This window comes from Hoplias malabaricus, chromosome 8 (assembly GCF_029633855.1).
Source record: "Hoplias malabaricus isolate fHopMal1 chromosome 8, fHopMal1.hap1, whole genome shotgun sequence".
Taxonomy (NCBI): Eukaryota; Metazoa; Chordata; class Actinopteri; order Characiformes; family Erythrinidae; genus Hoplias; species Hoplias malabaricus.
Genome location: NC_089807.1, coordinates 11,744,763 through 11,772,694, shown reverse-complemented (window position 1 = coordinate 11,772,694; position 27,932 = coordinate 11,744,763). Strand labels below are relative to the sequence as shown.

At 43.4% G+C, this 27,932-nt stretch overlaps 1 protein-coding gene across 2 annotated transcripts in view; it reads right to left on the bottom strand.

Moving 5' to 3' along the window:
* Positions 1 to 21,407, bottom strand: part of slc24a3 (solute carrier family 24 member 3) — a 92,729-nt gene extending 71,322 nt beyond the window's left edge. For both annotated transcript variants that reach the window (XR_010804078.1, XM_066679447.1), the window contains exon 1: positions 21,085 to 21,407. Coding sequence is in view for 1 of the 2 variants with exons in the window: in XM_066679447.1 (XP_066535544.1) it covers positions 21,085 to 21,217 (133 nt within the window). In the remaining variant the exon portion in view is untranslated. The remainder of the gene's footprint in view (positions 1 to 21,084) is intronic.
* Positions 21,408 to 27,932: the final 6,525 nt, after the last annotated feature.

Sequence of the window (27,932 nt, the reverse complement as noted above, 5' to 3'; positions counted from 1 at the left end):
TACAAAAGGAATTAACAAACATCTGGTTTGTCTGTTGATATCATTCAATGTTTTAGCTCCTCAATTAGTATTTGTGAAAGAAATATTCCTGCCGTTCATACCCTGCATTGAAGCGGGTGCCTGGTTATAAACACGTGTGTAATTAGCCACGCACTGCGGCTGCGTGTGAAAATAATGTTGGAGAGAAAGCGGGAGGCCAACCATTAGAGTAAAGCAGTTCGGCCTCACCACGGCAACCCAGCTGGAACAGGACAGCAGCCTGGGCCCTGTGCTGCTTTCTGACACGTTGTGTAGAAATGCCATTACCTGTGCAATGAGCCAGAATGCACTCAGAACACACACAAGCACGCACACACACACACACACACGGGAGGGGGAGGAAGTTACTATGGAGATGTGACGTAACCGCAGAGACCAGAGGGAAGCGATGATGACATAACACTAAGATGAACAAAGCACACACTCGCAGGGACACGGCACACACACACGCGCACACACACACTGTGCAAACACACACATCAGCTCACATGCAGTCCAGAAAAAAGATAAATAAAAACACTTAAAACAAGAACAGAGAAGCACGGGGAAAAAAAAACAATTTAAAAATGAATGTAAATGATACACATTTATGGCCACAGACTCTGAAACAGGTCTCGTCTGTAATGTAAACCAAGTATTTACTGCAGTGATTGAATGGCTAGCATATGGTTTTGTTTTGTCTTTTAAGGTGGTATGTTTTGGTTTCTCATTACCAGTAAAGTAGAAAGCTTTGTGGCACACCAGCTTGACTTTAGCTCAGTTTTCTCTCATTGGGGGGGAAGACATGGGGTTGGCAATCCCCCCCACAGCGAACACAAGTTATATAAAATATAATATAATTACATAACAATGTTTACTTTCCCGTCCTCTGAGATGTTTACGTAGCCAGCACATGGTGTGCATCATAAAACAAAGAGGCACACACTAACCCTTTCAGAACGGTCTGACCCTGGGCCTAATCGCTACACAAATACTTGTATGTGGGGTTGGGGGGGGGCTATCAAACAGCATAAAAGAAAAAACTAGGGAGATGCAGCAGAGTAAAAGCCCACTCAGGAGAAACGCCTTAGGTGTTCACCCCCATGTTCAAATCATTTTGCAAAGGACAGACATGACTAAGACAGGTTATGTAACTTTGCCGCACTCTCACAACAGCAGGTCTATTTGTGTGGAGGCACTTCACAGATGCTTTGTCTAAACTGTCTTCCGCTCCCTCACCCAACCACGTAACGTTCTGAGGAAAAACATTATGCAGCGAGATGTTTTGGTTAAAACTATTTAGCGCTCGCTTAATTTCATTTTATTGCTGCTATAATGATGTCCTGGAGCTGAGTTTCTTACAAAGCTGGCCATATATTTCCATAGTTGATGGTCATTATTATTAGTATATTGCTTATAAACAGATGAAGAATGAAGAATGCTTGTTGCTGGCCACATTACCACGATGATGGAGTGTGTTTGTGTGTGTGTGTGTGTTTTGGGGGGGGGGGGGGGGGTATGGAAAAAGTAGCAGTGTTTAGTGTTGATGATGACAACATGCCTAACTGCGTCCTCAGGAACCCACATCCTCCATCACTCGCAGCACTTCTGCGCGGCCCAGAATCCTGCTGGCTAGGAACTGTTGCATCATCCCAAAGGTTTACAGTGTTCCATGGTAAACTTTATATTCATTGACACTAGTAATGTACCATGCAACTAAAAATGACACTTCCCTATAATATTGTGGTGGTACACTCATATTCAGTACCTTACTTTAGAGAACATCATTGTACCATATTCTATATTAACTGTAGAGTTTTCAGATGCATTTATATCATATGCCCCATTACAGGATGTTATTTTATTTGACACAGATCTATAATTAAATCTTACAGAGAGTCACCTCTCCTCTGGAGAAGAGCATTTAATGTACCTTTAGGGAACACAACTGGACTTTACACTTAAAAGGTACATTTGGTCCGTTTGTAGAACAGTAATATACCTCTACTGTAACAAATTATCTTTTTTTTTTAAAAATAATTTACTAAATATTGTAATAAAATGTGAAACAGAGTTTGAATAACGACAGCTCCAAAAAACATTTTCACACAAAAAAAGGGATTTTTCACACAAAAAAAGGAATTTTTCACAGAAATCAATGATAGAACTTGTCATGTTATTTATAACATTTGTAGCCTAAATAAGGGGCTTATCTATGACTTATGAAGGTGGTGTCTAGAAGATAGACAGGAGCTTCAATATCTAGTTTCATTACGGAATTAACATGAGTGACAAAATGGGTCATTAAATTTTTTTTTTTTTCACAATTGGAAATAAAAAAGGATTAAGCTTTATTAAAACAAAACAACAAATAAAAGAGTAGCTATATACTGCACAGCTCACTCAAAACAACCAGCAACATCCGCGTGTATTGACGGATGCAGTAAATCAGATGATACTGGGCAGATATTATCTGCTCTGTCATTGAGAATGACAACAGTGTGAATGTTTGTGTCAAGTAGCAAAAACTTGTAAACTAAGTATACAACTATTACATTAAAAAACAAGTGTGGTCTTCAAGTGTAGTCTTAGCCGTTTAGCACCGCAGCTTCAGATCTGTGGGTTTACAGAGTTAGAGTTGGCCCTTTCCCTCTCGCACCACGTCTCTGCGTCAAAACACACTGCGTGCGCACCTCTCTCGACTCTTCTCTGCTTTTGACTAAAAACTAAAAACTAAAAAATGATGGAGATATGTAGGGCCAGTTTCGTGCACACTGCTTGTGACATCACATGCCCTGCAATGTGACTATCACGCATTCACAGATCATGATGACAATGCAAAAACGATATATCCTGCAGCCCTACTATATAATGTTATGTTTCATTTGAAAAACATGTGTTGTTTTTGTGACATAAATATTTTGGACAGTAGAAAAGATATGACACTTAATTAATTAAAATGATATGCTGTTATAATTATTAAAATGAGAGTGAGACTTACATTTTGACTTGTCATTGTTTAATACTTAACAGAATATACTCTAAATGTGCTGATTAATCTAAACCGAATGGTAATGTCATTATATAATTTGTGAGGTAGTTAATAATGTAAACAATACATTACAAGTATGTTTAATTCAAGAGCAACTTGACAGCAGCCCCTAGTCTGTAAGAGTTGAGCTGGACTGTCTGAGAGGTGTTGGTTGGAGAAAAGGAGAGACCATGTTTCTGTGATAAAGCAGCATGTTGAGCACATGACCTGAACAAAAAGGCTGCCCCAAAAAGCAGCTGCTGGGAGGAATGTGCACTATACATTCAGCACTCTGCCCAGCACATCCGACCCCATACTGTCAGCACGGAGATAAATTTAGCCTTGCAGCCGTCCACCCTGCCAAACTGTAATTACCTAGTTTATCTTCATTATCTATGCAGGTGATGCTCTAGATGTGGGACAGGACTAGCTGGAACTAGAAAAAAGTTTTTGAACAGAGATGTAGAGAAGCTTGAGGTAGGCTTGTTCTCTGCAGCATCAGCCTGGCAGGTCTACATCTACACAGGGAATACTATAACCACCTGCCTATGAATGAATCATCCTTAGTCACAGACCAGAGTAATCAATGATAAACTGAACGGACTCCTGTAAACAGTTATCAAACATCTCACAGTGTTCACTGGAGATATCCACAATCATGCTGGCCCTATCGTGGAGAGACCTCCGGTTTAAGCCCCTGCGATGCCTCAGTCCTGCGAGGCATAGGGTCTTAGAGAGCACGACTTTGTCTTTAGTCTATCTCTGTGTGGGTTCAATTGTCTCCATCTTTTAACTGGCATAACAGAACTGGGCAGTTAATGTTCTCCAAACATGTATGACAGTACAGAAAAGTATTGTATTATGACATTGGCTCAAGTTTCTCGTATCAGTACATCTTTAGCAAGACCGTGTTTTATAACAATAATAAACAATTCGTCTTCAATTCAGAAATAAAGTAAATGACTCAAAAATTACAAATTTTTATACATTTTGTCAAAAATATCGTTAGCATTAAGAAATATTTCATATTAAGAACAAGATTCTTCTAACTTCACAAGGGTCCTCAGTAGAAAATGAAGGGAGGTTATAAGTATTCTCAGTGATTGAGTATCAGTAACGGGTGGTTTAAGGATGTGACAGGTCATTAACAGGCTCATTAGCGACTGATGGCAGGGAACCTCCTGCTGTGTTTGTCTGCTGTCTCTGTGCCGATCTGGAAGACAGCTTCATCTATGAAACTCCTTCAAAAGGCTGGAGGGCCAGGCAGAGGGCTTTGAGGCTGGGGGTTGCCCAGCAGGAGTGGCTCTTTCTGGGGCGTCACTCAGGAGTGCTCCCCACTCCTCCAGCTGGAGATTCCAGCGCACGTGCACAACTGCGCAACACAGAATGAACATAGAGGGGGCTTCATCAGTCAGTTCAGTGAGAAGAATAATGACGTTTCTCCACCACTGTAAACACTCAGATGCTCATTGATCTCCTGAATTATAGATTGTTCCGTCTGCGCGGCTGGAGGCGTCACAGAAACAAACTGAATCCTTTCCCAACAAGAGGATATCAGACCTGAATCAGAGATGTCTGCCTGAGATGTTGAAGTAACAACAAAATCCTAAAGCTAGTACCTAAAGTAAACCCTGTTCATTAAACTGCTTTCCTTTTAAAATCATTGGGGGGTAATGTACTGTACTGCTTCCTTTCTTTACTTCAGTGCCTGTGTTTAAAGATATGGTTAAGTATGAAGTCAAATTTGCATGATTGTCTACATATCACTATCAGGCTTGGTGTCCAAATTTTGCATCATTCAATAGCTCATCTAGGCTTGTCACAATAATTACTTTATTGATTTATTGTACAATATATTGATATTTCTTCAATCTTTGCTGACCTCAGTATTGTCCATTGTTTGCACTGTGTATGTTTGTCTACATAAGAATTATCATCAATATTTTTCTGTCAGGTGGCGCAGCAGGTAGTGTCGCAGTCACACAGCTCCAGGGATCTGGTTGTTGTGGGTTCGATTTCCACACCGAGTTGGTGTGTTCTCCCTGTGTCCGTGTGGGTTTCCTCCGGGTGCTCCGGTTTCCTCCCACAGTCCAAAAACACACGTTGGTAGGTGGATTAGCGACTCAAAAGTGTCCGTGAATGTGTGTGTGTGTTGCCCTGTGAAGGACTGGCGCCCCCTCCAGGGTGTGTTCCCACCTTGCGCCCAATGAACTCAGGTAGGCTCTGGACCCACCGCAACCCTGAACTGGATAAGCGCTTACAGATGATGAATGAATGAATGAATTTTTCTGTCACACAGTTCTGTTCTCTGGTCTCTCTCTATATTCTGGGGTTGTTATGTTTTTTTTTAAATAAAACAGTTGTTTTGTTTACTGATGATATTTAAAACTTTCTTATATTCCATTGGGAAATAATTTATTCATTGGCACAATATGGTCTTAAAATGACAATAACATAATTTATTACCTTTATTTCTCTGACAATATACCGACCAAACAAAAAAGTAACAGAAAACATTGGTGAATTTATCTTTTGTGCTAAAGAAGTAACATGGACACTAAACATATCTCACCTGATCAGCTACATCAGGGGTAAACTGAGAAACTTGTTGTGGATTAGTGCATTAAAAAAATTGATTGAAGAAAATTACAATGGCTCTGGTAGACAAGAGTATGCACCCTGTGTGAGAGAATGGAAATGTACTGTATATGGTAAGTAGGACATGACTTTAGAAATACAACATGTACCTCCCAGACCCAGAAATCGTTGTCCTCTGTTCCACTAGGAAACGAGACCAGAGCAGCATTTCTTTCACATAAGCTTCAGTGACGTTTCCATTAGTTTTTGTTGTTGTGTGATGTTTAACCACAATGAAATTGTGTCTCGTCTGTGTACATTCCTGTCTTTTTTTTTTTTTGCTTTGTCCCTTGCGTGTTTGTAAATCCTGCAGTGCATATGGAACTTGTGTGAGGTACACTGCCTGGAAAGTGTGACTCTACAAATGACTCTGCAGTGCACTTCCCCTTCACTGTATTCACCACAATCCAAATGTTGGTTCCAGGAATGATTCAGTGTAAAGTGAGTGTGATAATATGGAAATCTAGGTCAGATTTTAGGTACTTTTCAGCTACATTCCTCTCACAGTTGCAGTTCAAACAAGCATTCTCAGGACAATAAATGTGTCTTGGCTTGTTCACTGAAATCCAGGGAAAAACCTAAATATAATTTCCTTTATTCCTTGTACATTTTACTTGCCAATATTTTTATAAATAATCATCACAACATTTTCATCATGATGGCCATCACATGCTTCCTTCAAGTCAAGCTGAATGATGACCATCAATAAAAAGCCAGTAAAACTGTCTTGGTCTCCTAGCCGAGATGGGAGTGGTAGCACAGGGAAAAAACATGTGATCAACCAATGACCGTGCCAAACTTTGCAGCACCACTTGAGGATTCTGAACATTTCCTTTAACATAGGTATGCTGATCATAAGAGGCAGATACATGGGACATTTTATTTTTTTATGCTTTGGAAAAGGGTGCTGTCTGTTGAACGCTGTGCATAATTTGTCAGGACGACACAAACAAGCTTGAGGAGACCGCCCTAAATAAAGTGATTAATTTGCCATTTTTTATTCTTTCTGTATTTGTATTTCTTTTAAGCTTTTAACCTACATTTTAAATTCTGAGAGCATTATTAAAGCGCATGCCTGTTTAAGACCTTTTGGAATAAGTAATATAAATATGAGCTGTAGCCTCTGAAACAGCATCACTGTTTGTGCAGCCACTACCTTCAGCAGGTTGTGTTACAAAACAATATTTCATCATCAAATATGTTTTCGAAGACAGCTTTATGTAATCAGAAGGAAAAAAAATCATACAATGGCTTATGTAAATCTACAGTCTGTAGATTAAAGCTTTAAAACTCATTATTCTTTGTTTGTGGATTATAATATCATAGGCATATTTGTCTTTTCCCCAACACATTTGAATAAATGATGTTTGAAGGTGTTAGTATTTCTGCTCTCCTTTTCTCTCTTTGTGAAGTAATGAGCTATAGTCTCTCATCCTTGCTGGCAATTTCCATTCCTCCCCACAGCCAACTCACAATTAATCTTAACTAAGCAATTAAAAGGCTAATCAGTTCCTGTGCCCCGCTTATTGTAGGTGAAATACTTTTCGATTGTGTTAGCTTTGTTAATGTGAGTAAAGGTGCCAAGCTAATTACTCAGCGGAGCTCTCAGGATGAAGTGTTGTATTATGACTAACATCTGATAAGATGCCTTTCTCATCTCCATACTGACACTACACTCCCTGGTGTTTCTTTATCAGTCAGGCCTCTGCTTATCAGAGTGATCAGTGCCTTCACATTTAGCCTGTTAGTTAACCTCAAAAAAATATATGAGAAATCAAAAAAACTAATATATTTTTAATATAAAGAAGAGGCATTATCTCTTACTGACTGACTCTTAAAGCTGAAACGCACATGCACAAGTAGGAACTGTTAGTTCAGCCATATTTTACAAAGAGAACTTAGCGTAGCGGTACTACACCAGCTGTAGTTAGTTCAGCCATATTTCACATTCCAATTCCTGAAGTAAATTTAGAACCATTCGGCACGTTCCCACCGACATACGAACCAGAAAAATTTGTTCCAGGGAACTGGAGGTTGTGGGTTCGATTCCCTCTCCGGGTGACTGTCTGTGAGGAGTTGGTGTGTTCTCCCTGTGTCCGTGTGGGTTTCCTCCGGATGCGCCGGTTTCCTCCCACAGTCCAAAAACACATGTTGGTAGGTGGAATGGCGACTCAAAAGTGTGTGTGTGTTGCCCTGTGAAGGACTGGCGCCCCCCTCCAGGGTGTATTCCCTCCTTGCGCCCAATGATTCCAAGTAGGCTCTGGACCCACTGCCACCCTAAACTGGATAAGGGTAACAGATAATGAATGAATAATTATTTTTGGGTTTGGTGGCAACAATAGTATGAATGCAAAAAAAAAAGTCTGTGGCTGAAGAGCTTTTTTTCCCTCAATTAGTTATTTGAGCAAACTCATTTAAATCAAATGCCATTGTCACTGTCCAAATGAAGCCATGTATTTCTATGTATCTACATCATTTAAACACACCAACAGCTCTTTAAACTGTGTAAAAGTTTCACAACAGATGGACAAATAGAAATGGTCTGGAACAACTTGTAATAAAATCTCTTTACACTAGCTTGGATTAAACTGAATGATAGTTTTTGCCTTGTCCTCTGAAGTTAACATATTGGAGATACATCTGTTTTCCCCCATGCTTCCCATTCTTATTGGTGATAAATTTGACATACTAAGAATCAGAGATTAACAGATGATGATTCAGCCTTAGGTAAAAACAATGTCAACGAATAGTCACAGATTTCGCAGGCACTCCAACAGATAAGGCCTCAACAGCAAGATTACACTATTGATTTTTTTCCCTGTATATCAGCCATATCCAAAACAAACACATAATAATTCATCCTCTCGCCTGACCGTTCCAATCGATGCTAAGAAGTTATACTTTTTTTTTTTTTTTTGTTTTTGAGCAAATCACAGAAGTTTGCAGCCAGAGCTCCAGGTTGGATCCGAGGCATTTGTTGTGCTCTCTGGGGTGTAAGCCCCAGCTGCTGGCTGCTACAAACTTCATAAACAGATGCAGCAAGGAGCCCAATCCACTCCTGTCTCTGCACTGGCGAAAAGTGGGCGGGATGCGGGGGCATCATAAATCATGTCTCTAATGAGGACATTTAGGGTGCACTATATATAGAGGGTAGGAAAGGTATGTAGGACGTCCCCTCTCTCCTGAATTAACGAGCTGTGGAGAGAGTCAGAGCCACTGAGGTAGAGACGCGAAGAGGAGTCCAGCAGCCCTGCAGATAGAAAACCCCTCGTCTCCTCCTCCTCTCTCTCACCTGATCACCGGCTCAGGGGCCAAAGAGCCTCTCTGCTAAAGCATCCTGTGGGTTCCAGAATAAGAAGCAGCTAAATTAAGATGACACTAAATAGGACAAGTCTATTATCAGAAACCATGGAAAAATATATACCAGTGTTTAATTACCTTTCCTATTCACATATTGGCCAACTGACCTCTCATTAAATTTCCTTATCTATTCTAGCTTCAAACGTGCATAAGAAGTGCCAGCTACTACCCCTCCCAAACACACACGCAGATAAACATCACACAAAAACGGCCATGGTCAGCTTAAGAACAAAGAGCTCTGCTCCGTATGCATCAGCAGGGTGGTTGTTTTTATTCTTCAGTAAAATGGACAGTCTCTCATTTAACCCACTTGATCCTTTCTTTATGAACTCTACACTCTCCTGATCTTCAGCTGTACTTTCACTGAAGTAGTGACTATGTTTCATTTTTTTTCCTACTAGCAATAAAGTTTACTGAAGCCCTAGGATTTAATATTCCATGACTACAGATAATATGCTCTTCTTCATTTTAACTGAACAGAACTGCAGGCTGCAAGTGAAATGCTTTAAAATTCTTATGTAAATAAGAATTCCATTGTTATTTTCATTATTAGTAGTAGATGTAGCAGTAGTAGTAGTAGCAGTAACGGTAGTGATGGTAATAGCTGTCATACTAGTAATAGCAGAACTAACAGCAGGCAGTAGAATTAGTGGTAATGACGCTAACGGCAGCTGTGTTAGTCATAATGTTAGTTACAGCAGGTAGCAGTTGTCATATTAATGATGGTGTGCTAGTAGTAAGTAGTAGTAGTAGTAGTAGTAGCTACATTGCTGTAAGGGAAGTCGCAGGTGTAGTCAGAGTGAAATTCACAGTTCACTCTTGAGAAACTGAGGTCAGAATGACAGAAATCTGCCAAAACTGAGAAACGCCTTGTATCTGCCCTCATTGTCCATTTTCTCAGCTCCACTGACCAGACTTTTGCACATTGCAGTTCCACAATTACAGACTGTAGTCCATCTGTTCCTTCACATATTTTGTTTGCTCCTTTCACAGTTCTTCAATAGTCAGGACCCCATATGACCGCCACAAAATAATATATCAGTGGTGGATCATTCTCAGTGTGTGCAGCAACATGTAGGTGATCATAATGTTATTTTTAATCTGTATTATTGTTCATCATCACTCTGAACAGTAGGTTTTATGTTGTTCTAGGGCTGTATTTGTAAATGTGTAAACTAGGGCTGGACATTCATAGAGTGTGCATTCATAGAGTGTTTCTTTAAAACCATACTACTGCACATGCAGTCACATGATTCTGCCCCAACCAATTTCCTACAAGGAAGCAGCATGGAGAACCTAAACACTGAGGCCAACCAAGCAACAGAAGAATGCTGTCTGTTGTTCTTACATGCTTTGACTTTAGTCAGGACGACACTGAACATAAAGTCAAATGTAAACACATAAAAACCAAAGTAAATCCCACACTCTGTTTCTATATTTGCAGCAGGTAGTGTCGCAGTCACACAGCTCCAGGAACCTGGAGGTTGTGGGTTCGATTCCCGCTCCGGGTGACTGTCTGTGAGGAGTTTGTGTGTTCTCCCCGTGTCCGCGTGGGTTTCCTCCGGGTGCTCCGGTTTCCTCCCACAGTCCAAAAACACACGTTGCAGGTGGATTGGCGACTCAAAAGTGTCCGTAGGTGTGAGTGTGTGAGTGAATGTGTGTGTGTCTGTGTTGCCCTGTGAAGGACTGGCGTCCCCTCCAGGGTGTATTCCCACCTTGCGCCCAATGATTCCAGGTAGGCTCTGGACCCCCCGCGACCCTAAATTGGATAAGCGGTTACAGATAATGGATGGATGGATGGATGTTTCTATATTTGAAGCACAATTAAATCACCAAATATTAACAGTATAGTACAAGCTTTGTCAGTGAAATATGAGGGGGTTGGGAGTGGCGGGGTTGAAGGCAGGTGACCACTTCAGCCACACCAGCTCTGCACTTTAGTTGCCATGTGTGTAATGTTGTTGTTTGGTGCACTGGAAAATAGGCAAATGTGCCACCTGGTTGTTGTAGCGGCAGAAGTCGTAACCACACAGATAGCCCTCTAGTATAAATAGTACTTGTGTAGGTGTTAGTAATGGGTTATAGTAACAAGCTGAGACACTTAGAGAAGAGTTAGTTGTGGCTGTCCTAAAACCTGTCCAGCAAAAATATTGTGTAGTAGCTATATTCAGATATAATCTTAATATAATTCAACCAAGACTGGCTGCTAACGAAACCTCAACCTTTGACTCTAAAACTTGTATTGAGCATGACAGTACTGGTTAAAATTACATGGTACAGAGAAAAGCATCTGATGACCATTACATTTCTAGTGTACAGAAGCTTTTCAAAACACATCTTTACCATTAAACTCTGAATTAGTTTAACCAACAGAGCTAATGGCCCAGCGTGTAACGTTTGTAATAAGACTAAACTAGCCCCACACTATCAATACATACAAAACTGGAATCTTTTCCCCCAGGTCAGTTATGCATTCCTGGGTTTTGCTTTTGCAAAAATAATGTCGCTGATTTCTGTAATCTGCGTCTGGATGAGGCATGCAGTTGCCAGCGTTCTGACAGTAGAATCATTATTTGCATTTCTTCCACGAATCAAATAACTTGATTGCCTTCAATCACCGCAAACACATTCCAAAGTGAGCACAGTAATGTGGCTCATCAGCACACAGCCTACGCACTCAGAATTTAGTACTGGCTCTTGGTTCGAATCCACTATTTGACAGGGCAAAGTTTCAAAGAGAATCATTGATGATTATCCATTTGAGGAGGCCGGAGAGGACGATTGTTTTGTTGGATGAATACAGGGGCTGTTTTAGTGGATAGTATTCTATAGACAAAGGACCATTGGCTCCATTCAAAGAGTTATAGCAATGGCTAGAACCACTGAGTCAACGTTTTTTGAGCTGACAGAATAGATTTTATACATAGCAGTAGCAACGCAGGTAAATCTGAAGCCTGCTCAGTTCAGAAGGTTAAAGTGATGTTCATCAAGACACACAACGTTCTCTAGAACTCCAACAATTGTTAGAAACCATTCAAGCCAAGTCTAACTGTTGGCACATGATGCCGAGGCAGAAAATACAGATGCCATTAAATGCACAAATCAATAACTTCAATACATTGCCCTGTACACAAGTCCAGTCTTAACACATTTCCACAGTCACAATACTTCACAGGGCTCTAGACAGACTTTGTGAGCATGTAGCATAAATGATAGAAAATGCTGCAGCCAAGAGATGTAACACAGAGAAAATGGTCCATAATAATACCTCTAAAATGTTTTAATCCCAATAATCAATAAAATATTTTAATTTTATTTAACAGGAATTGGTACAATGCACAGCAGCTTTTGTGTGCATCTTTGGAACACAACCCCATCAGCAGCTCAAGCATGTGTTTGTAGTCATAGATATAATGGGAAGTGAGTGTCTACTGCTATTTATTCATAACTTTTAAGCTTAATACTGTCAGTGAATTCTCAAAAATATATTAGACTTCAACTACCATAAAGACTAGAATTTAACCTCTTTCACTGGTCAGTGTCAATAGGCTGGATCAGTTGGGAAATGTAGTTTAATACTGCACACACTGTAGTGGGAATAGTTCATGAATTTCATAATTGACTACAACATTCAGCCGTACAAAGACAAAAGATTTGGAAGGTTAAACAACACAGGGGAGCAAGCAATGTTCTGATCTGCTTTGTATTCAAGCTGGATTGATTTCTCAAGGCATGGGCAGAAATAATGTCGCACTCCACAGCCCTACTTCAGACGAGGACTGCTCAATTCAAGAAAAAAAAAAAGGTGAAATACCTTTTTTCTCCCAACAGTGATGACTTACTCCAAACATTCTATTTCTCTGTGTGGCTCTAAAGTGCCATCAGGACCGAATGGCACCTGAAGTCATTCATCTAGGACTGGCTGGCTGTCACGCTAGTGGCCCAGCATGGTGTAAAACTAGCTAAAATAATAAAGTGGAGACTGGGTAAGGAGTCGGCCAGTGCAAATGATGAATGAGGTGATAAGGAAAAAATGAAAGAGAGATAGAGAAAGAGAGAGAGAGAGAGAGAGAACAGGTAACCGACCAAATATCCGTCAAGCTTGCCTAGCCCTCTCAAGGGACAAAGCCACATTTTTCAAAAGAAATGTGTCTCTGCTTTTAACTACACAAAGGCTGAAGCTTTCTTTTAATCTTATTCTCAGGAGACCGGGCCAATAAATGTGTAATAGTTTTTTATATTTCTCTGCTTTTTATTTCAGATTTCTAACATATATTCTTTCTGAATGTTTAATGAATGAGTAAATCACCCTCTTAAAAACCCCACTTTTTTAAAATCTCCACTCTCCAATGGCATGCCAATGTCCTGAGATGCTTTCCTTCATCTAGTTAAAAGCACTCTTTCCTAGGCTATATCTCAGGCATGTCTACAGTATATTTTTCTGGACTGCTCTTACACCTGCTTCCCTCGTCCTTGACATTGTTATCCAGTGCAGACCAACCAAATTGGCCACACCAAAAGGATTTAATGTGAAAAATCACAGCAGACAGGCGGACTGTACACTTTCTCTCTCTCGTTCTTTCTGTGTGTTCACTCCTCTGATGGATGCAGTGGTGTGTGAGGAGGAAGTACCTGAGTGCAGCTGCGCTCCACAGCAGCATTACCCATGTCCGAGAGAGAACGCTAACAGGAGCGAAAGAAATGAGTGGGGGATGGAAAGGAACAGTGGAAAAACAAAGTGAATGTAGACAAAAACTACACAACCTCAAAAAAAAAAACCCTTCCAATTTATGGGTGGACAACATGGAAAAGAATAAAGTCATATCATATGATAATGGTTATGTTTTAAATGATACACAATATGCATTTCAATATTTTGGCTCACAGACAAAATTCACTCACAGTGCCACATTTTGACAAAAATGCCAACTATAAATACAACAATTTTTTAATCAGTATTTCACTCACTGCACTATGCCCAGTTCAACAGGACTCAGTATTAGAGAATCATCAATATGGGAAAATCTATGCCTATTTTCATGCACACATCTGCCAATTATAATACAGATCTTATAGATAACATTATACAAAGGCATAACATTTACTTTTATCAGGTTTCAAATGAATTATGTTGAATAAAATGTATACATTTTAGCACAGGGGTACAGCCCTGCCTTCGGCTCCATATACTGCTCTTCTAGTGTCACGCCTTCGTCCTGTCAGTTTGTTGTCCCCGCCATGTGCTTTATTTGCACATGGCTCCGTTTTGTTTATGTTCGAGTCTCCGCCTTTGTTCCGGCTCCTCGTCCGTGTCATGTGTTACCCGTCCTCGTTATCTGTCCAGGTGTGTCTCGTTTGTCTCTGTATTTAAGCCCTATTGTGTCACGTCCTGTTGGTCGTACATTTTGATTCACATTCTCGTTTGTCATGTTTAGTCAGTCGTGTTTTCAAGTCTGTCCGTCTGTCTCCACAGTTTCTCCTTTCTCGTTTGTTTTGTCGTGTTCTCCGTGAGGTCCTGTCGTTTAGTGTTATTCTCCTTTTCGTTATATTCCAGTTCTCTGTCTTGTTGTTTAGCTTAATATGTCTAGGTTCATCTCTGTTTGTCTTGTTGCCGCTGTTTAATTAAAAGAACCCGTGTTTTAGCGAATGCGTCCGCCTTCCTCAATCCGCCCCTCGCTCCTGACAGAATGTACGACCACAAGGACGCAGCTAGCGCGGATTACTACCTCAAGGGGTGTGCCGTTCGCCGGACTCCATTCCGCACAGGCCCCAAAGATCCTGTGGGGGAGGCTTTGAAAGCGGCCTCGGAATGGAGTCGCCGGCTCCAGCTCCTGCCTGGCGCTGTTCCGGATCCTATAGCGGTGGAGTCGACTCGGGAATCGAGTCGTTGCGCCAGCGGGAGTCGAAAGAGTCGGCGGAAGAACCGTGCTGGAGTTCCCCCCTCGACGGAGGATTACCCCCTCAGGTCCGGGGAAATTTTTGGGGGGGCGTTAAGGGTAGGGGCTGTTAGCCTCACCTCCGTACCTCTGAGGCCTGAGGCTAACAGGGGCGCACCTCGAGGTGATCTGATGGGTGCGCCTGTGAAACCCCCTAAACCCTTTACAGCTCCAGCGCGAGCCCGGCGAGCAGCACGAACTCCTGTCCTCGAGAGCGCGGCTCCTCCTGCCGCGCCTGTCTTCGTTAACGCGGCTCCTCCTGCCGCGCCTGTCTTCGTTAACGCGGCGCCTCCTGCCGCGCCTGTCTTAGTTAACGCGGCGCCTCCAGCTGCGCCTGTCCTCGAGAGCGCGGCACCTCCAGCCGCGCCTATCTTCGTGAGCGCGACACGCGCCTCTCCAGTCTTCGTGGACGACGTCGCAGATTCATCTGCCTCCGTGGACGTCGTCGCACGTTCTTCAGTCTTCATGGACGTCGCTGCAGGCTCCCCTGCCTCCGAGGACGACGTCGCTGCAGGCTCCCCTGCCTCCGAGGACGACGTCGCTGCAGGCTCCCCTGCCTCCGAGGACGACGTCGCAGGTTCCCCTGCCTCCGTGGACGACGTCGCAGGTTCCCCTGCCTCCGAGGACGACGTCGCTGCAGGCTTCCCTGCCTCCGAGGACGACGTCGCTGCAGGTTCCCCTGCCTCCGAGGACGACGTCGCTGCAGGTTCCCCTGCCTCCGAGGACGACGTCGCTGCAGGCTTCCCTGCCTCCGAGGACGACGTCGCTGCAGGCTTCCCTGCCTCCGAGGACGACGTCGCTGCAGGTTCCCCTGCCTCCGAGGACGACGTCGCTGCAGGTTCCCCTGCCTCCGAGGACGACGTCGCTGCAGGTTCCCCTGCCTCCGAGGACGACGTCGCTGCAGGTTCCCCTGCCTCCGAGGACGACGTCGCTGCAGGTTCCCCTGCCTCCGAGGACGACGTCGCTGCAGGTTCCCCTGCCTCCGAGGACGACGTCGCTGCAGGTTCCCCTGTCTCGGTGATGGCGGCACCCGCCGCTCCTGTCCCCGTGACTATGGCGGCTCCCGCCGCTCCTGTCCCCGTGACTGTGGCTACGGCCTCTCCTGTCCCCGTGACTGTGGCTACGGCCTCTCCTGTCCCCGTGACTGTGGCTACGGCCTCTCCTGTACCCGTGACTGTGGCTACGGCCTCTCCTGTACCCGTGACTGTGGCTACGGCCTCTCCTGTACCCGTGACTGTGGCTACGGCCTCTCCTGTACCCGTGACTGTGGCTACGGCCTCTCCTGTACCCGTGACTGTGGCTACGGCCGCTCCTGTCCCCGTGACTGTGGCTACGGCCTCCCCTGTCCATGTCCGTAGGTCGGCCCGAAGGACTTCAGGGCCGATCCCCAGAACTGTGCCCAGGCTGGTTCCTCAGACTGCCACACAGACATTAGCCAGTCCTGGGCACCCCCCTGTTACTTTGGTTCCATTGTCTGTCCCTGTCCTGGTTCCCGTCTCTGTCCTTGTCCCTGTACCCGTTTCTGCCTTTGTGTCTGTCCCGGTCCCTGTCACTGTGTTTGTGTCTGTCCCCCTGAATGTCTTGGTCCCTGTTCCCCTACCTAGTCCAGTCCAGTTTCCTGTGAGTCCTGTCCAGTTCCCTGTCAGCCCTGTCCAGTCTATGTTTCAACCCCCTGTCCAGTCTCAAGTCTCGTCTCCTCTCCAGTCCCCGTTTCAACCCTCGGTCCTGTCTCCATTCCAGTCCCCTGTCCTGTCTCCTGCCCATGTCCAGTCTTTGGTCCCCAAACATGTCCAGTCCCCTGTTAGTCCTGTCCAGGCCCCATTTCAACCCTATGTCCCGTCTCCTGTCCAGTCCTTGTTTCAACCCTCTGTCTCGTCTCCTGTCCAGTCCACTGTCCCCAAACATGTCAAGTCACGGTATCCATCCCGCGTTCAGTCACCTGTCCCGTCTCCTGTCCAGTCTCATGTCCAGTCCCCTGTTAGTCCTGTCCAGTCTCTGTTTCAGACCCCTGTCCAGTCTCATGTCCAGTCTCCTATTAGTCCTGTCCAGTCCCCGTTTCAACCCTCTGTCCTGTCTCATGTCCAGTCTCCGTATCCGTCTAGTGTCATGTCACCTGTCCTGTCTTCTGTCCAGTCACATACCCCTGTCCAGTCTAATGTTCCTATCCTGTCCAGTGTCTTGTCACCAGTCTCTGCTCCCGTCCAGTCCCAGCACCCGGTCCTGTCATCAGTCCCGTCTCCATTCCAGTCCCCTGTTCATGTCCAGTCTTCTGTCCCCAAATGTGTCCAGTCTCCGTATCCGTCCCACGTTCAGTCCCCTGTCTTGTCTCCAGTCCAGTCTCCCGTCAATTCCCATGTGTCCACTCCTGTCCTGTCCAGTCCGTTCTCGTCTCTTGTGGCCCCCCTTTGTCAGTCTCCTGTCATGTCCCATGTCCCGTCTAGTATATTCGGTCCTGTCGTGTCCCCAGCTCCTGTGTCTGTTCCCGTCCTGTCCTGAGTCCTGTCACCCGTTGGTTTGTTGTCCTGTCTTGTTTTCCGTGCCCTCTCCTGTGCCAGCTCCTGGGGGGTTTAGGAGTACGCGCCCAGGAGTTGCGCGTTCTTGGGGGGGGCATCTGTCACGCCTTCGTCCTGTCAGTTTGTTGTCCCCGCCATGTGCTTTATTTGCACATGGCTCCGTTTTGTTTATGTTCGAGTCTCCGCCTTTGTTCCGGCTCCTCGTCCGTGTCATGTGTTACCCGTCCTCGTTATCTGTCCAGGTGTGTCTCGTTTGTCTCTGTATTTAAGCCCTATTGTGTCACGTCCTGTTGGTCGTACATTTTGATTCACATTCTCGTTTGTCATGTTTAGTCAGTCGTGTTTTCAAGTCTGTCCGTCTGTCTCCACAGTTTCTCCTTTCTCGTTTGTTTTGTCGTGTTCTCCGTGAGGTCCTGTCGTTTAGTGTTATTCTCCTTTTCGTTATATTCCAGTTCTCTGTCTTGTTGTTTAGCTTAATATGTCTAGGTTCATCTCTGTTTGTCTTGTTGCCGCTGTTTAATTAAAAGAACCCGTGTTTTAGCGAATGCGTCCGCCTTCCTCAATCCGCCCCTCGCTCCTGACATCTAGGATACAACAAATCTATCTACTGTAGAGCTGGACAATAATTATATATTAAAATACATCAATATTTAATCACATTTCCAATATTTAAAAGTACATAATTTATAGTATGTCACTAACTAACATTCATTAGAGGGCACTGCCTCTGTTGAGTGTTTCCTCTAGGATTTTTCAGCAGTGGCAGCAGGCTCACACATCCTCCTCCTCCTCTGTCGCCCTCTAAACTAAATCTCTATCTATGGAGAACGTTAACCAAGACAAAGGAGTGGACATCAAATAGTTTTACATGAAGAGGTTTCATACACTTCGCGATTTCATTTTCCAGAAATTTGTAGGTACATACATCCCTTGTGGACATTCTTGGCAGTTACTGTGTGGATTTTATTTAGTTCAAATCAGTAACTGAAGTATATCATTCATTCATTCATTCATTCATTCATTTATTATCTGTAACCCTTATCCAATTCAGGGTCGCGGTGGGTCAAGAGCCTACCTGGAATCATTGGGCTCAAGGCGGGAATACACCCTGGAGGGGGCGCCAGTCCTTCCGAAGTATATCATATGGACTGAAATTAAGAAATATATCATGACATAATTTTTGCCCATTATATCCAGCCCTAGTCTGATGCCAATCTTAAGGCAAATATCTAAAAATACTGATATGTAATCAATACAATTGTGCAGCCCTTTCTATGCGCAATCTTTATGGCAACATGCATATAGGCGAATTGGCTATTCATATTATTATAGTTGCAAAATGTATCACGCTAATGGTAAAATGTTTCCCAAATGCCCACCACTACTTGACAAAACAACCTTAGAACATGGAACATGGATGTGCAGCTACACGGAACAGAACAGCTACAAAGGACACAGAATTTGTCCATGGCATGTGCCCGGCTTTTAGGGGAAGAGTGTTCTCTGAGGCTGGCCCAAAGGCAGCATGTGCAGGCACTAGCTGGCCCAGATGCAGCACTGAATTTGGGAGCGTCTCTGTGAGCGCAAAGCAGCAACTGACGGCCCAGTCACTTCTCATTCGTTTCTCCGTGCCGCCTGCGACACTGTCCACTGTCCACAACACTCCCAGCCCATCACACAAACACATTTCCTCTCCATCGGTACGACCAGGGAGATCTCCTCTAATATACCACACATTTAACTGCAAATTGTCTGTACATTTTCAACAAGCAGCATTTTCAAAACATGAAATGACACATTCGTTTACATAACCAGATAATCGCCTACATTACATGAAGTGCCCATTATTGGATGACCACAATATGACATAGTAACATGTGTTTTGTCTTTGATAACATCACGCTCCTGTCAGCTTCATGGCCTGCAAATGCAGCAACTCAGGCGTAGATAGATGTGTTGCTGGCATCAAAGACAGGAGCTGACGATGGCTTTTAAAGGCATGATTCCAGATGACAATCAGATAACATTCAGCACTCTAATTATCGTATTGCCTTATTGCAGGGAGCTGAATGCAGCAAAAAATAACAGAAGATGGAAATTCTGTATCAAAGGCATAAAGCTTCTATTAGAAGATTCACTCAGCAATAAGAGACAAGATATCACACAATATTCCTTCATCCTTTTCCAATAACAGGACATGTTCAGAATGTTCTTGTTTTAAAACAGACTATTTTTTAAATAAGTTTTTTCAAACTGAAGCCCTTTGTTGAAAAGGAGTCTATTGAAGTAGGCTTTCATGCTCAAACAGTTCAAATACTCTACTCCTTCAGAGGATGAAACATGCAGATAACAACATGACATCACCCAATTTTGAAGATTCTGCAGAGGTTTGTTACAGGACTGGATCAAAATGGATTAAGTTCTTTTTCTCACTGCTATCTAAACAAGTATTTTCTTCTGATACATTACACAAAACAACAGTGCCAGTTTTAATCTTCATGTGTGGACATCTCATTTTCTATTAGTCTCACACAACTACACAACACATCACAGGGCACCAAAATGTATTGGACATCAAGAAAAGGAGCATGCAAAAACCCTGCTGAGCTGAACTGTGCAACTGTGGGTTTATAGGCCTCAACAGTGCCTCAGCAGTGCTTGTGGTTTCTTTGTTGACTTTACACGTGACTACAACTCAGCGTTTGCATTAGCACTTGTCACAAAAATGAGTGAGGAGTGATAATGCTACTCGAGCTGTCCTACTTTGAAAGAGTTGTATTCCAATTTCACCCAGATTAACAATCCCACAGAAAAGGGCAGATACATAGCTGATCAGTATAAACCCTATGCCCCTGTCTACAGTCAGGAGTGTCATTTGTCATTCACCCAAACAATACTAATAAGAAGTGCAGTATTTCTGGCCTGTACTAAACTAATGCAACTGTGATGTTCTACTACAAGTTTCTGACAGGAATCCCATACAAATTCCTCCAGTGTTACCGCAGATCTTTTTCCACAGCAGGAACAAATGTCTTTAGTTTCCACTCACTTCACAGTGCCGTATCTTGTTCTAAAACATGGACATAATCGTTGTTAATTCAAACCACTGGACTCTGCGTGTTCACAGCGAGCGCCGAGACAAACCCGGGGCTCTTATTAAAGCCACATGTGCGGTTATAACGCTCTGCACCTTCTTCCACATTCGGCCTATTGTTTTTAAACAGCGTGTTCACTCGGAGAGTCCGCACTCAAATAAACAGCGGCTCAGTCTGCAGCCCAGCTGCCCTCACACTTCAGAGCCCTCACTTTCCTTGGGTTCAGAACCAGCAGACAGCAGCTCACTGGCCGGCTGCGTCCCAAACCACCAGCTACACCTCACCTCACCTCTACCCACACCGCACTAATGAATGGACCGATAACCGAGGTGTAATAGGCTCCTTCTGACACTCTTCAGGGCGGACGTTAAGCTGGTTTTGAACGCAGCTCGCAACTTTCCGTTAGCCGACCTCTCTCCTCTGTGTCGCGGGCTCTTCCGCGGTCTCAGCACAGTGACATAACACAACTGAACAGCAACAAAGCGAGAACTCACCGGAGTTGTGGACCACCGTCGCCAGTCCCGAGAGAAGCGCGACCACCAGACCTATGAAGCACAGCTGGCCGGCCAGGAGCTCCCTCCTCCTCCTTCTCCTCCTCTTCACGTTCACCTTCCTCGGACTCAGCATCGCCGGCGAGGGCAACCGCAAGGAACGAGAGAGGAATGAAAACTAAAGTTTCCGACGCGGTGTTGTGGAGAGAGAAAGCGAGAGAGAGCCCCGAGCCGGAGCACCGCGCAGCGCCTCACCGTTCGTCGCGTTCAGCTGCTGTTTCTCTCCCTAAAGAACCGCAGCCTGTAACGGGACGAAATGAAGAGGCTGCGGGCGGAACAGGCGCTCCATGGATGCGGCCGCTCCGCTCACTCCTCACACAACACAGAGAGCGATAGGGACTGCGGGGGTAAGAGAGAGAGAGAACCCGAGAACGGGGGGAGGAGGGAGAGATGGAGTTAAGGAGAAGGAGGGGAGAGATAGGGAGATAGAGAGAGAGAGACAGAAAGAGAGAAGCGCAGCTGGCGATATATCCAGCCCCCGAAGTTCACACGCAGAGGCGGGGGCAGTGAATACACGCCTGCTCCGCGCTCTCTGAGGACCCCTGTCGGCGCATTTAATTCTTCACTGCTAAGCGTTGTACTTAATACATGCAAAGTACCTCGTGTACCAGGCTTTTAACTCGGACACCACTCACTCAGGTTTGAGAAGATGCTTCACACAGGCTCTGTTCAGTGCTTCACATCAATGACACCCTGTGTACTAGTTATTCAGAAGCCACGCACATCATAGACCCAACTAGACCCCCCCCCTCCAGAAAAGGGGTGCCAAGGTGCATGTTTTGTGCTTTGCATTAATGACAGTGTGTGTAATCTTTATTTAGAGGTGAAATTATTAGTGGAACTGGTCTGTAACTATGCTAGCTCACTCTTACAGGGCATAAAGCAAGGACAATGTCTGTTGTCTGAAACGTGTTCGGTGTTTAGGTGAAATAATAGAGGGAAGGAGGTTCACAAAATGGAGGAAAATAAGTTAATTGAATTTCATTTCCATTTGTTGTTAGTAATTGTTGTGTTTGATAAATGCTATATACATTCTTCACATAAACACGTACCTATTGCCTGTGACTTGAAGCGTTGATGAAGACTCACTATGATTGGGCACCTGGGCTACTGATAAGCGCAAAGTAGTGCTGAGTGGTATACTGTTCACACCACAAACCTGTTTTTATTTTCGTTATGGTATGAATTTTTCATATACCAACCACACTGGTTTAAAAAGCCGAACCAGGCCCGGAACACAGCGCGGTGGTAAATTGTTTCACAGGTGACTGTTTCATTGCTGTGCTGCTAAACACGAATGGACAGGGTTAGTTCTGAACCAGAAGTTGTATCAGACATTGAAGTAGAAGATGATGACCCAGAAGAACTTTTGCAGACAAAATGAGCCGTGTCTGTTGTCTGGAGGTACTTTGGTTTAAAAGGTTGGACATGGACCAATCAAACACTTATTGTAAATGATGTCAGGCTAAAGTATCAAGAGTATTATTGCTGGGAGTTGCACATTGTTGCTATTTATGATTATTGTTATTATTTATTTGTTTACATTCATTCATTATCTATAACCCTTATCCAGTTCAGGGTCGCGGTGTGTCCAGAGCCTACCTGGAATTATTGGGCGCAAGGTGGGAATACACCCTGGAGGGGGCGCCAGTCCTTTACAGGGCACCATACACACACACTCTCGCTCACTTTTGAGTCACCAATCTACCTACCAACGTGTGTTTTTGGACTGTGGGAGGAAACCGGAGCACCCGGAGGAAACCCACGCAGACACGGGGAGAACACACCAACTCCTCACAGACAGTCACCCGGAGTGGGAATCGAACCCACAACCTCCAGGTCCCTGGAGCTGTGTGACACTACCTGCTGCACCACCGTGCCGCCCTTATTTTATATCTTTATATCTAAATGCCTCTTATTAGTTTACATTTTTGTAAAAAAACAAACAAACAAAAAAAAAGCAACACTAACAGAGTTTAGCTGGTTTAATAAAGTTACTCTATAAAGGGTACTCTACCACTCTACTGCAGAAATCCTCTCAATCAATGCGGTTAATACGTGATGCATGGAAAAACAAAAAATTGAACAAAATGCACACAAAAACATACCATAGCCTAAATGATAGATATTAGAGATGTCTGGAGGTATAAGATGCTAAATTCGTAGTCTAGTGAGCTGTAGGCTAAGTGACAGATCAACAAAAGCTTCAACAAAAGACAGATCAATAAAAACTGAAAGGCCTAATTATTAACAAACAAACAAAAAAAAAGCATTATCAATTCACCCTTTCTCAGCAAGAATTCATAGTCTATGCATTCAAGTTCAAGCATAACCTTCAAAGCCATAAAGAATATCTGATACAGAAAGGAGCTTTTCTACTCTTCTCTTACTGAGGCACATAGAGAATTGCAAGAGGAACAATTGTGCACCTAGTAACAAGCCTGTTAAACACTAAATAGATTATTAACAGCAGCAGCACCATGGCACAACAGGTAGAGCCTAGATGGGATTGGAGTAGGACCTGATTGTCCAGGTTCTTTCACATGTACAACGAATTTGTCTCTGGTTACAGTAGCAGACTATAGAAATATTTTCAATTTTATGGTGATGTTGATGTCCTGTCATGACTGACTATGTATACAATATGAGACATGGAGATATACAGATAGAGTAGAAAAATGTGCAACACTATCACAGCAAAAAAACTGAGTTTGTTGGGTAAACAAATTACATTTCAGCCAACTTCCATGCTCTGCACTTCACTCATTCACTCAGGCAGCCACTCGTTCAGTCTGCGCACTATTTCTATTACTATATAATTCGTCCCTGTAACACACACCAATTCACTGGAAACACCTGAGTGTTATGGACATGGACATCTGTTCATCTGCACAGCTTTTCTGTTTTCCTGTGTAATCTTCACTTGTTAAAGGCAGAACACCAGAGAGTGAGGGGTTTGCTGAACCCTAGGTTTATTTGCTTTTTCTCCATTTTGGTCAATCAAAATGACAGTAATTATATGAGGTAGGCACCTATGCCATATGTTGTTATTTGCAGTGGACTCTTGGCTGCTCATATTTGTAGTCATTTGAGATGTAATTGCTAACAGGAGTTGAATATATTCATTCATTTGTACATGTTTTGATCAATGTTTTTCCAAGTGCCTAATGTTTTTTGGACAGTCCCTAAAATGTTTCAAATTTGATACCTTTTTTTCAGAAAAGGTTGGGGTGTCTGTGAATAGAAAACACATGCAGTTTGACAATAGTTTATTACATGAGCAGTATCAGATGGACATTTCTTGATATACTCACCTGTAGGATCCATGATTACTAAAACTCTAGTCAGCACATCAGGAAAAGCCTTTGATTTTTTTGTTCAGGGCCAGTTTGCCCAATATCCCAGCTAATGGATTACTCACAGATGTTTCACCACATTCAAAAGGCACACAATTTTAATGAAATATAAAGGTGCCTTTTGTTTAGCAACATTCAAAAATAACACACTTAATATGTAATATTGTCTGTTCTTGCTACGATCATGAGTTTCAATTCAATTTTGTAGGTTGTTATGAGAAGACTAAGTTTTCCATAATCATAAACTGTCAGGAACTGCCTGATGTTTACATTCTTTTGTATCACTATGGCAATTAAACAGTGCCTTTTAAAACATGACCCAAATCACCTGTCTTAATTTAATTCATTCATTATCTGTAAGCGCTTATCCAGTTCAGGGTCACGGTGGGACCAGAGCCTACCTGGAATCATTGGGCGCAAGGTGGGAATACACCCTGGAGGGGGCGCCAGTCCTTCACAGGGCAACACACACACTCACACGCTCACACTTTTGAGTCACCAATCCACCTACCAACGTGTGTTTTTGGACTGTGGGAGGAAACTGGAGCACCTGGAGGAAACCCATGCGGACACAGGGAGAACACACCAACTCCTCACAGACAGTCACCCGGAGCGGGACTCAAACCCACAACCTTCAGGTCCCTGGAGCTGTGTGACACTACCTGCTGCGCCACCGTGCCGCCCTGTCTTAATTTGTAAAACTAAATAAACATTAATACAAAAGTATATAGATGTTTCGTGTTTCTCAGTTTTTCAAGGCGTCTTGCTGTTGGTTTATGTGAAATATGTCACAGACACACAATGAAACATGAGTAATTCCATTCACAAATTACGAGAGCGGCACATAGAGTGCGCTAGTGAGCACAGTTGTTGGTGAAATTTAAAGAAATTAAACACCATAGAGACTTGTGAATGTAAGAGGTCACTGCGAGTACTGGGACCTGGGCATGTCATATTTAGACAGTGCCCCACAAAACAGGGCCATTTTGATTCACTTTAATGATGATTCGTGTCCCTGTGAACTTAGTAAAATCAGATTTTCCTCTGTGGCGCATTGCAACATTTCTATTATCCAATGATTATAGTTACAATGCTATACTTTATACGTTATACTACGTTGTGATGATTTATGAGCATGTGACGTAAAAATCATAAACTCTTCAGGGTGGGGCAGCATTAGGCTGACAGTGTACTTTTCTTTCCCGACTCCACTCAGCGAAATCTGCCTCAGCCCTGGGCTCTGCTTACGTTGTTCCAGTGGTTAAGGTGCTTATGCCTATCCAGGAGTATGAGACGCATGGGGACAATAATGCACTTTTGCTGGAGGGAAAAAGAGGAGTGAGTGAATGAGCTCATCAGATTAAACAGGCTACAGTGCAGCGTACCGTACGGACAGATTGAGCATAATCTCAGTCAACAGCTTCGGCCTTTAGAGGATACCGCATTCACCACGAGAAATGGCATCATTCGGATTATCAGGACAGACTTCAGGGGCTTTTACTTTTCTAGTACATTTGTAGATTTTTTTTCTTCGTGTACAGTGGGTCGTCACCATAGAAGAGGGCAGGGTTAAAAGTGAAGTGTTTTCTGTTTGCATTTGAGTGTACTAAGGACACTACAGTGTATGAGGAGCACTGACTACCACTGTATAGCCAGAGTTTCCTGTTTATGTTCTATGCCACATCTCACTCCCTTTTTTTCCTTCACCCACAACACCTTTCATCTGAAGCTTGTGATCTGTACCCTGCTGCTCTCTCTCTCTCTCTCTCTCTCTCTCTCTCTCTCTCTCTCTCTCACTCCCTCTCTGTAATTCAGTCTGTCTTTTGATGTGCTATTAGAGCTGCATTGTCCGGATCTTACAAGTCCATCTGTGCCACAATTGTGAGGCTGAGCCAATAAAATATTGTGTTTTTATTTTTTTGCTCTCCTTTGATCAAGCTGAAAGCTCCATTGAACACTGGATTTAAAGGAGTTTGAATGTGGCTGGCTTTGTAAATATTATGTGTGGACTATGAATTGGTATTATTAGAAAGGATGCTTGAGGTGTATTTCCATTAGAAATAGGTTTCATTAAAAGAATCGTCGTTTACTACAAGCACTTGATGCTTGTGTCTGTTGTATAGACGTGTCTAGAAGCATCTGCTTATCTCAGAATTGCTTCCATCCGTGCGAGAAAAGGAGTTTTGATTTCTACTGAACTCAGCTGGGTTTTTGCACAAGTTTGAGTCTATAAATTGTATTAACACAGAGTTCACACAACCTCCATAAAGTCCGTTCCTAGCTCTGTGAGTCTTCATATAAATAGCTCTGGAAAATTTCCAGCATGAATGGAAAAAGTTGTTAGGCTCTAGGCAACTAGGTTTCCCGTTTGACCCTCATTAGGCTCCGTCTCTTGGGACTGAGGGGAGTAAATGTAGACGGGAATGTGTGAGAAAGGCATGTTGATGTGAATATAAAGTTGCACAACATGGAAGATATTAAATGATGATGCAACATTAAATAACACATTTGTAAAGTTATCAAATAAGCATAAGTTATTCTTAATATCAAACCACAGCCAGTCAAGCTTCATGTTCATTCTTTCTTATCACAGCTGTGAGAAAGGAAATAACTATAATTCTACCATGATCACCGATCCTAAACAAGATCCACCAAGCCTAAACAATATGACATTCGTTGTGCTGTGCAATGCTCTGAGGCACAGCATCCCATCTCTCAACCTCATGGATTTTGCAGAATCCAAAATATTAGCCATAAGTGTTGTGTCAAAACAGTACACATTACGCATTACACAAAGTCATCATACGACCACTGAGAATCCTCCTATGGTAAGCTATAAATGCTGACTGCTTGAAGGGCCACTCATATAGAGCTTAACACAGAGATGTTATTTTCTGTTTCCTGGCAGTAATATTTAAATCTTTTTTCAGTTCCCTTGCATTTCATATATTTTAAAGCAGAGGTCTTCAAATCTTGAATCCAGAATCCAGGTCGGGATTGTAAAATGCCCAGCCTGTGTGAGACTATAGCTTCAACAGATAATGTACCAGACAGGCCAGGACTCATTTACTATATATAGTGTGCTATTTTATGGAACAAAATTCAGGAGGGTAGTGGACTATCGGACACTACCTTAAGAGGGATTTTTTATTTTTTTTTTTACCAAACAACGCAGTGGATTATGGGTAATCGGCTAACTGTTAGTGTATGTGGGGTGTACACTACTTTTTGCAGTACATTGTGGGATTCTTAGGGTGCACTGAAATTTCTCCACTATGTAATGGTGGAACCCCTAAAATAGTGCACTAAAATAGTCCAGTGAGTTTAAAACCAATTGCCCTGAGTGTGGCCGTGCTGTGGGATGAGGGAAGCAGTAATAACATTTACAGTAGCAATGATTAAATGTTTACACAATCTTACTCACCAACACATTGA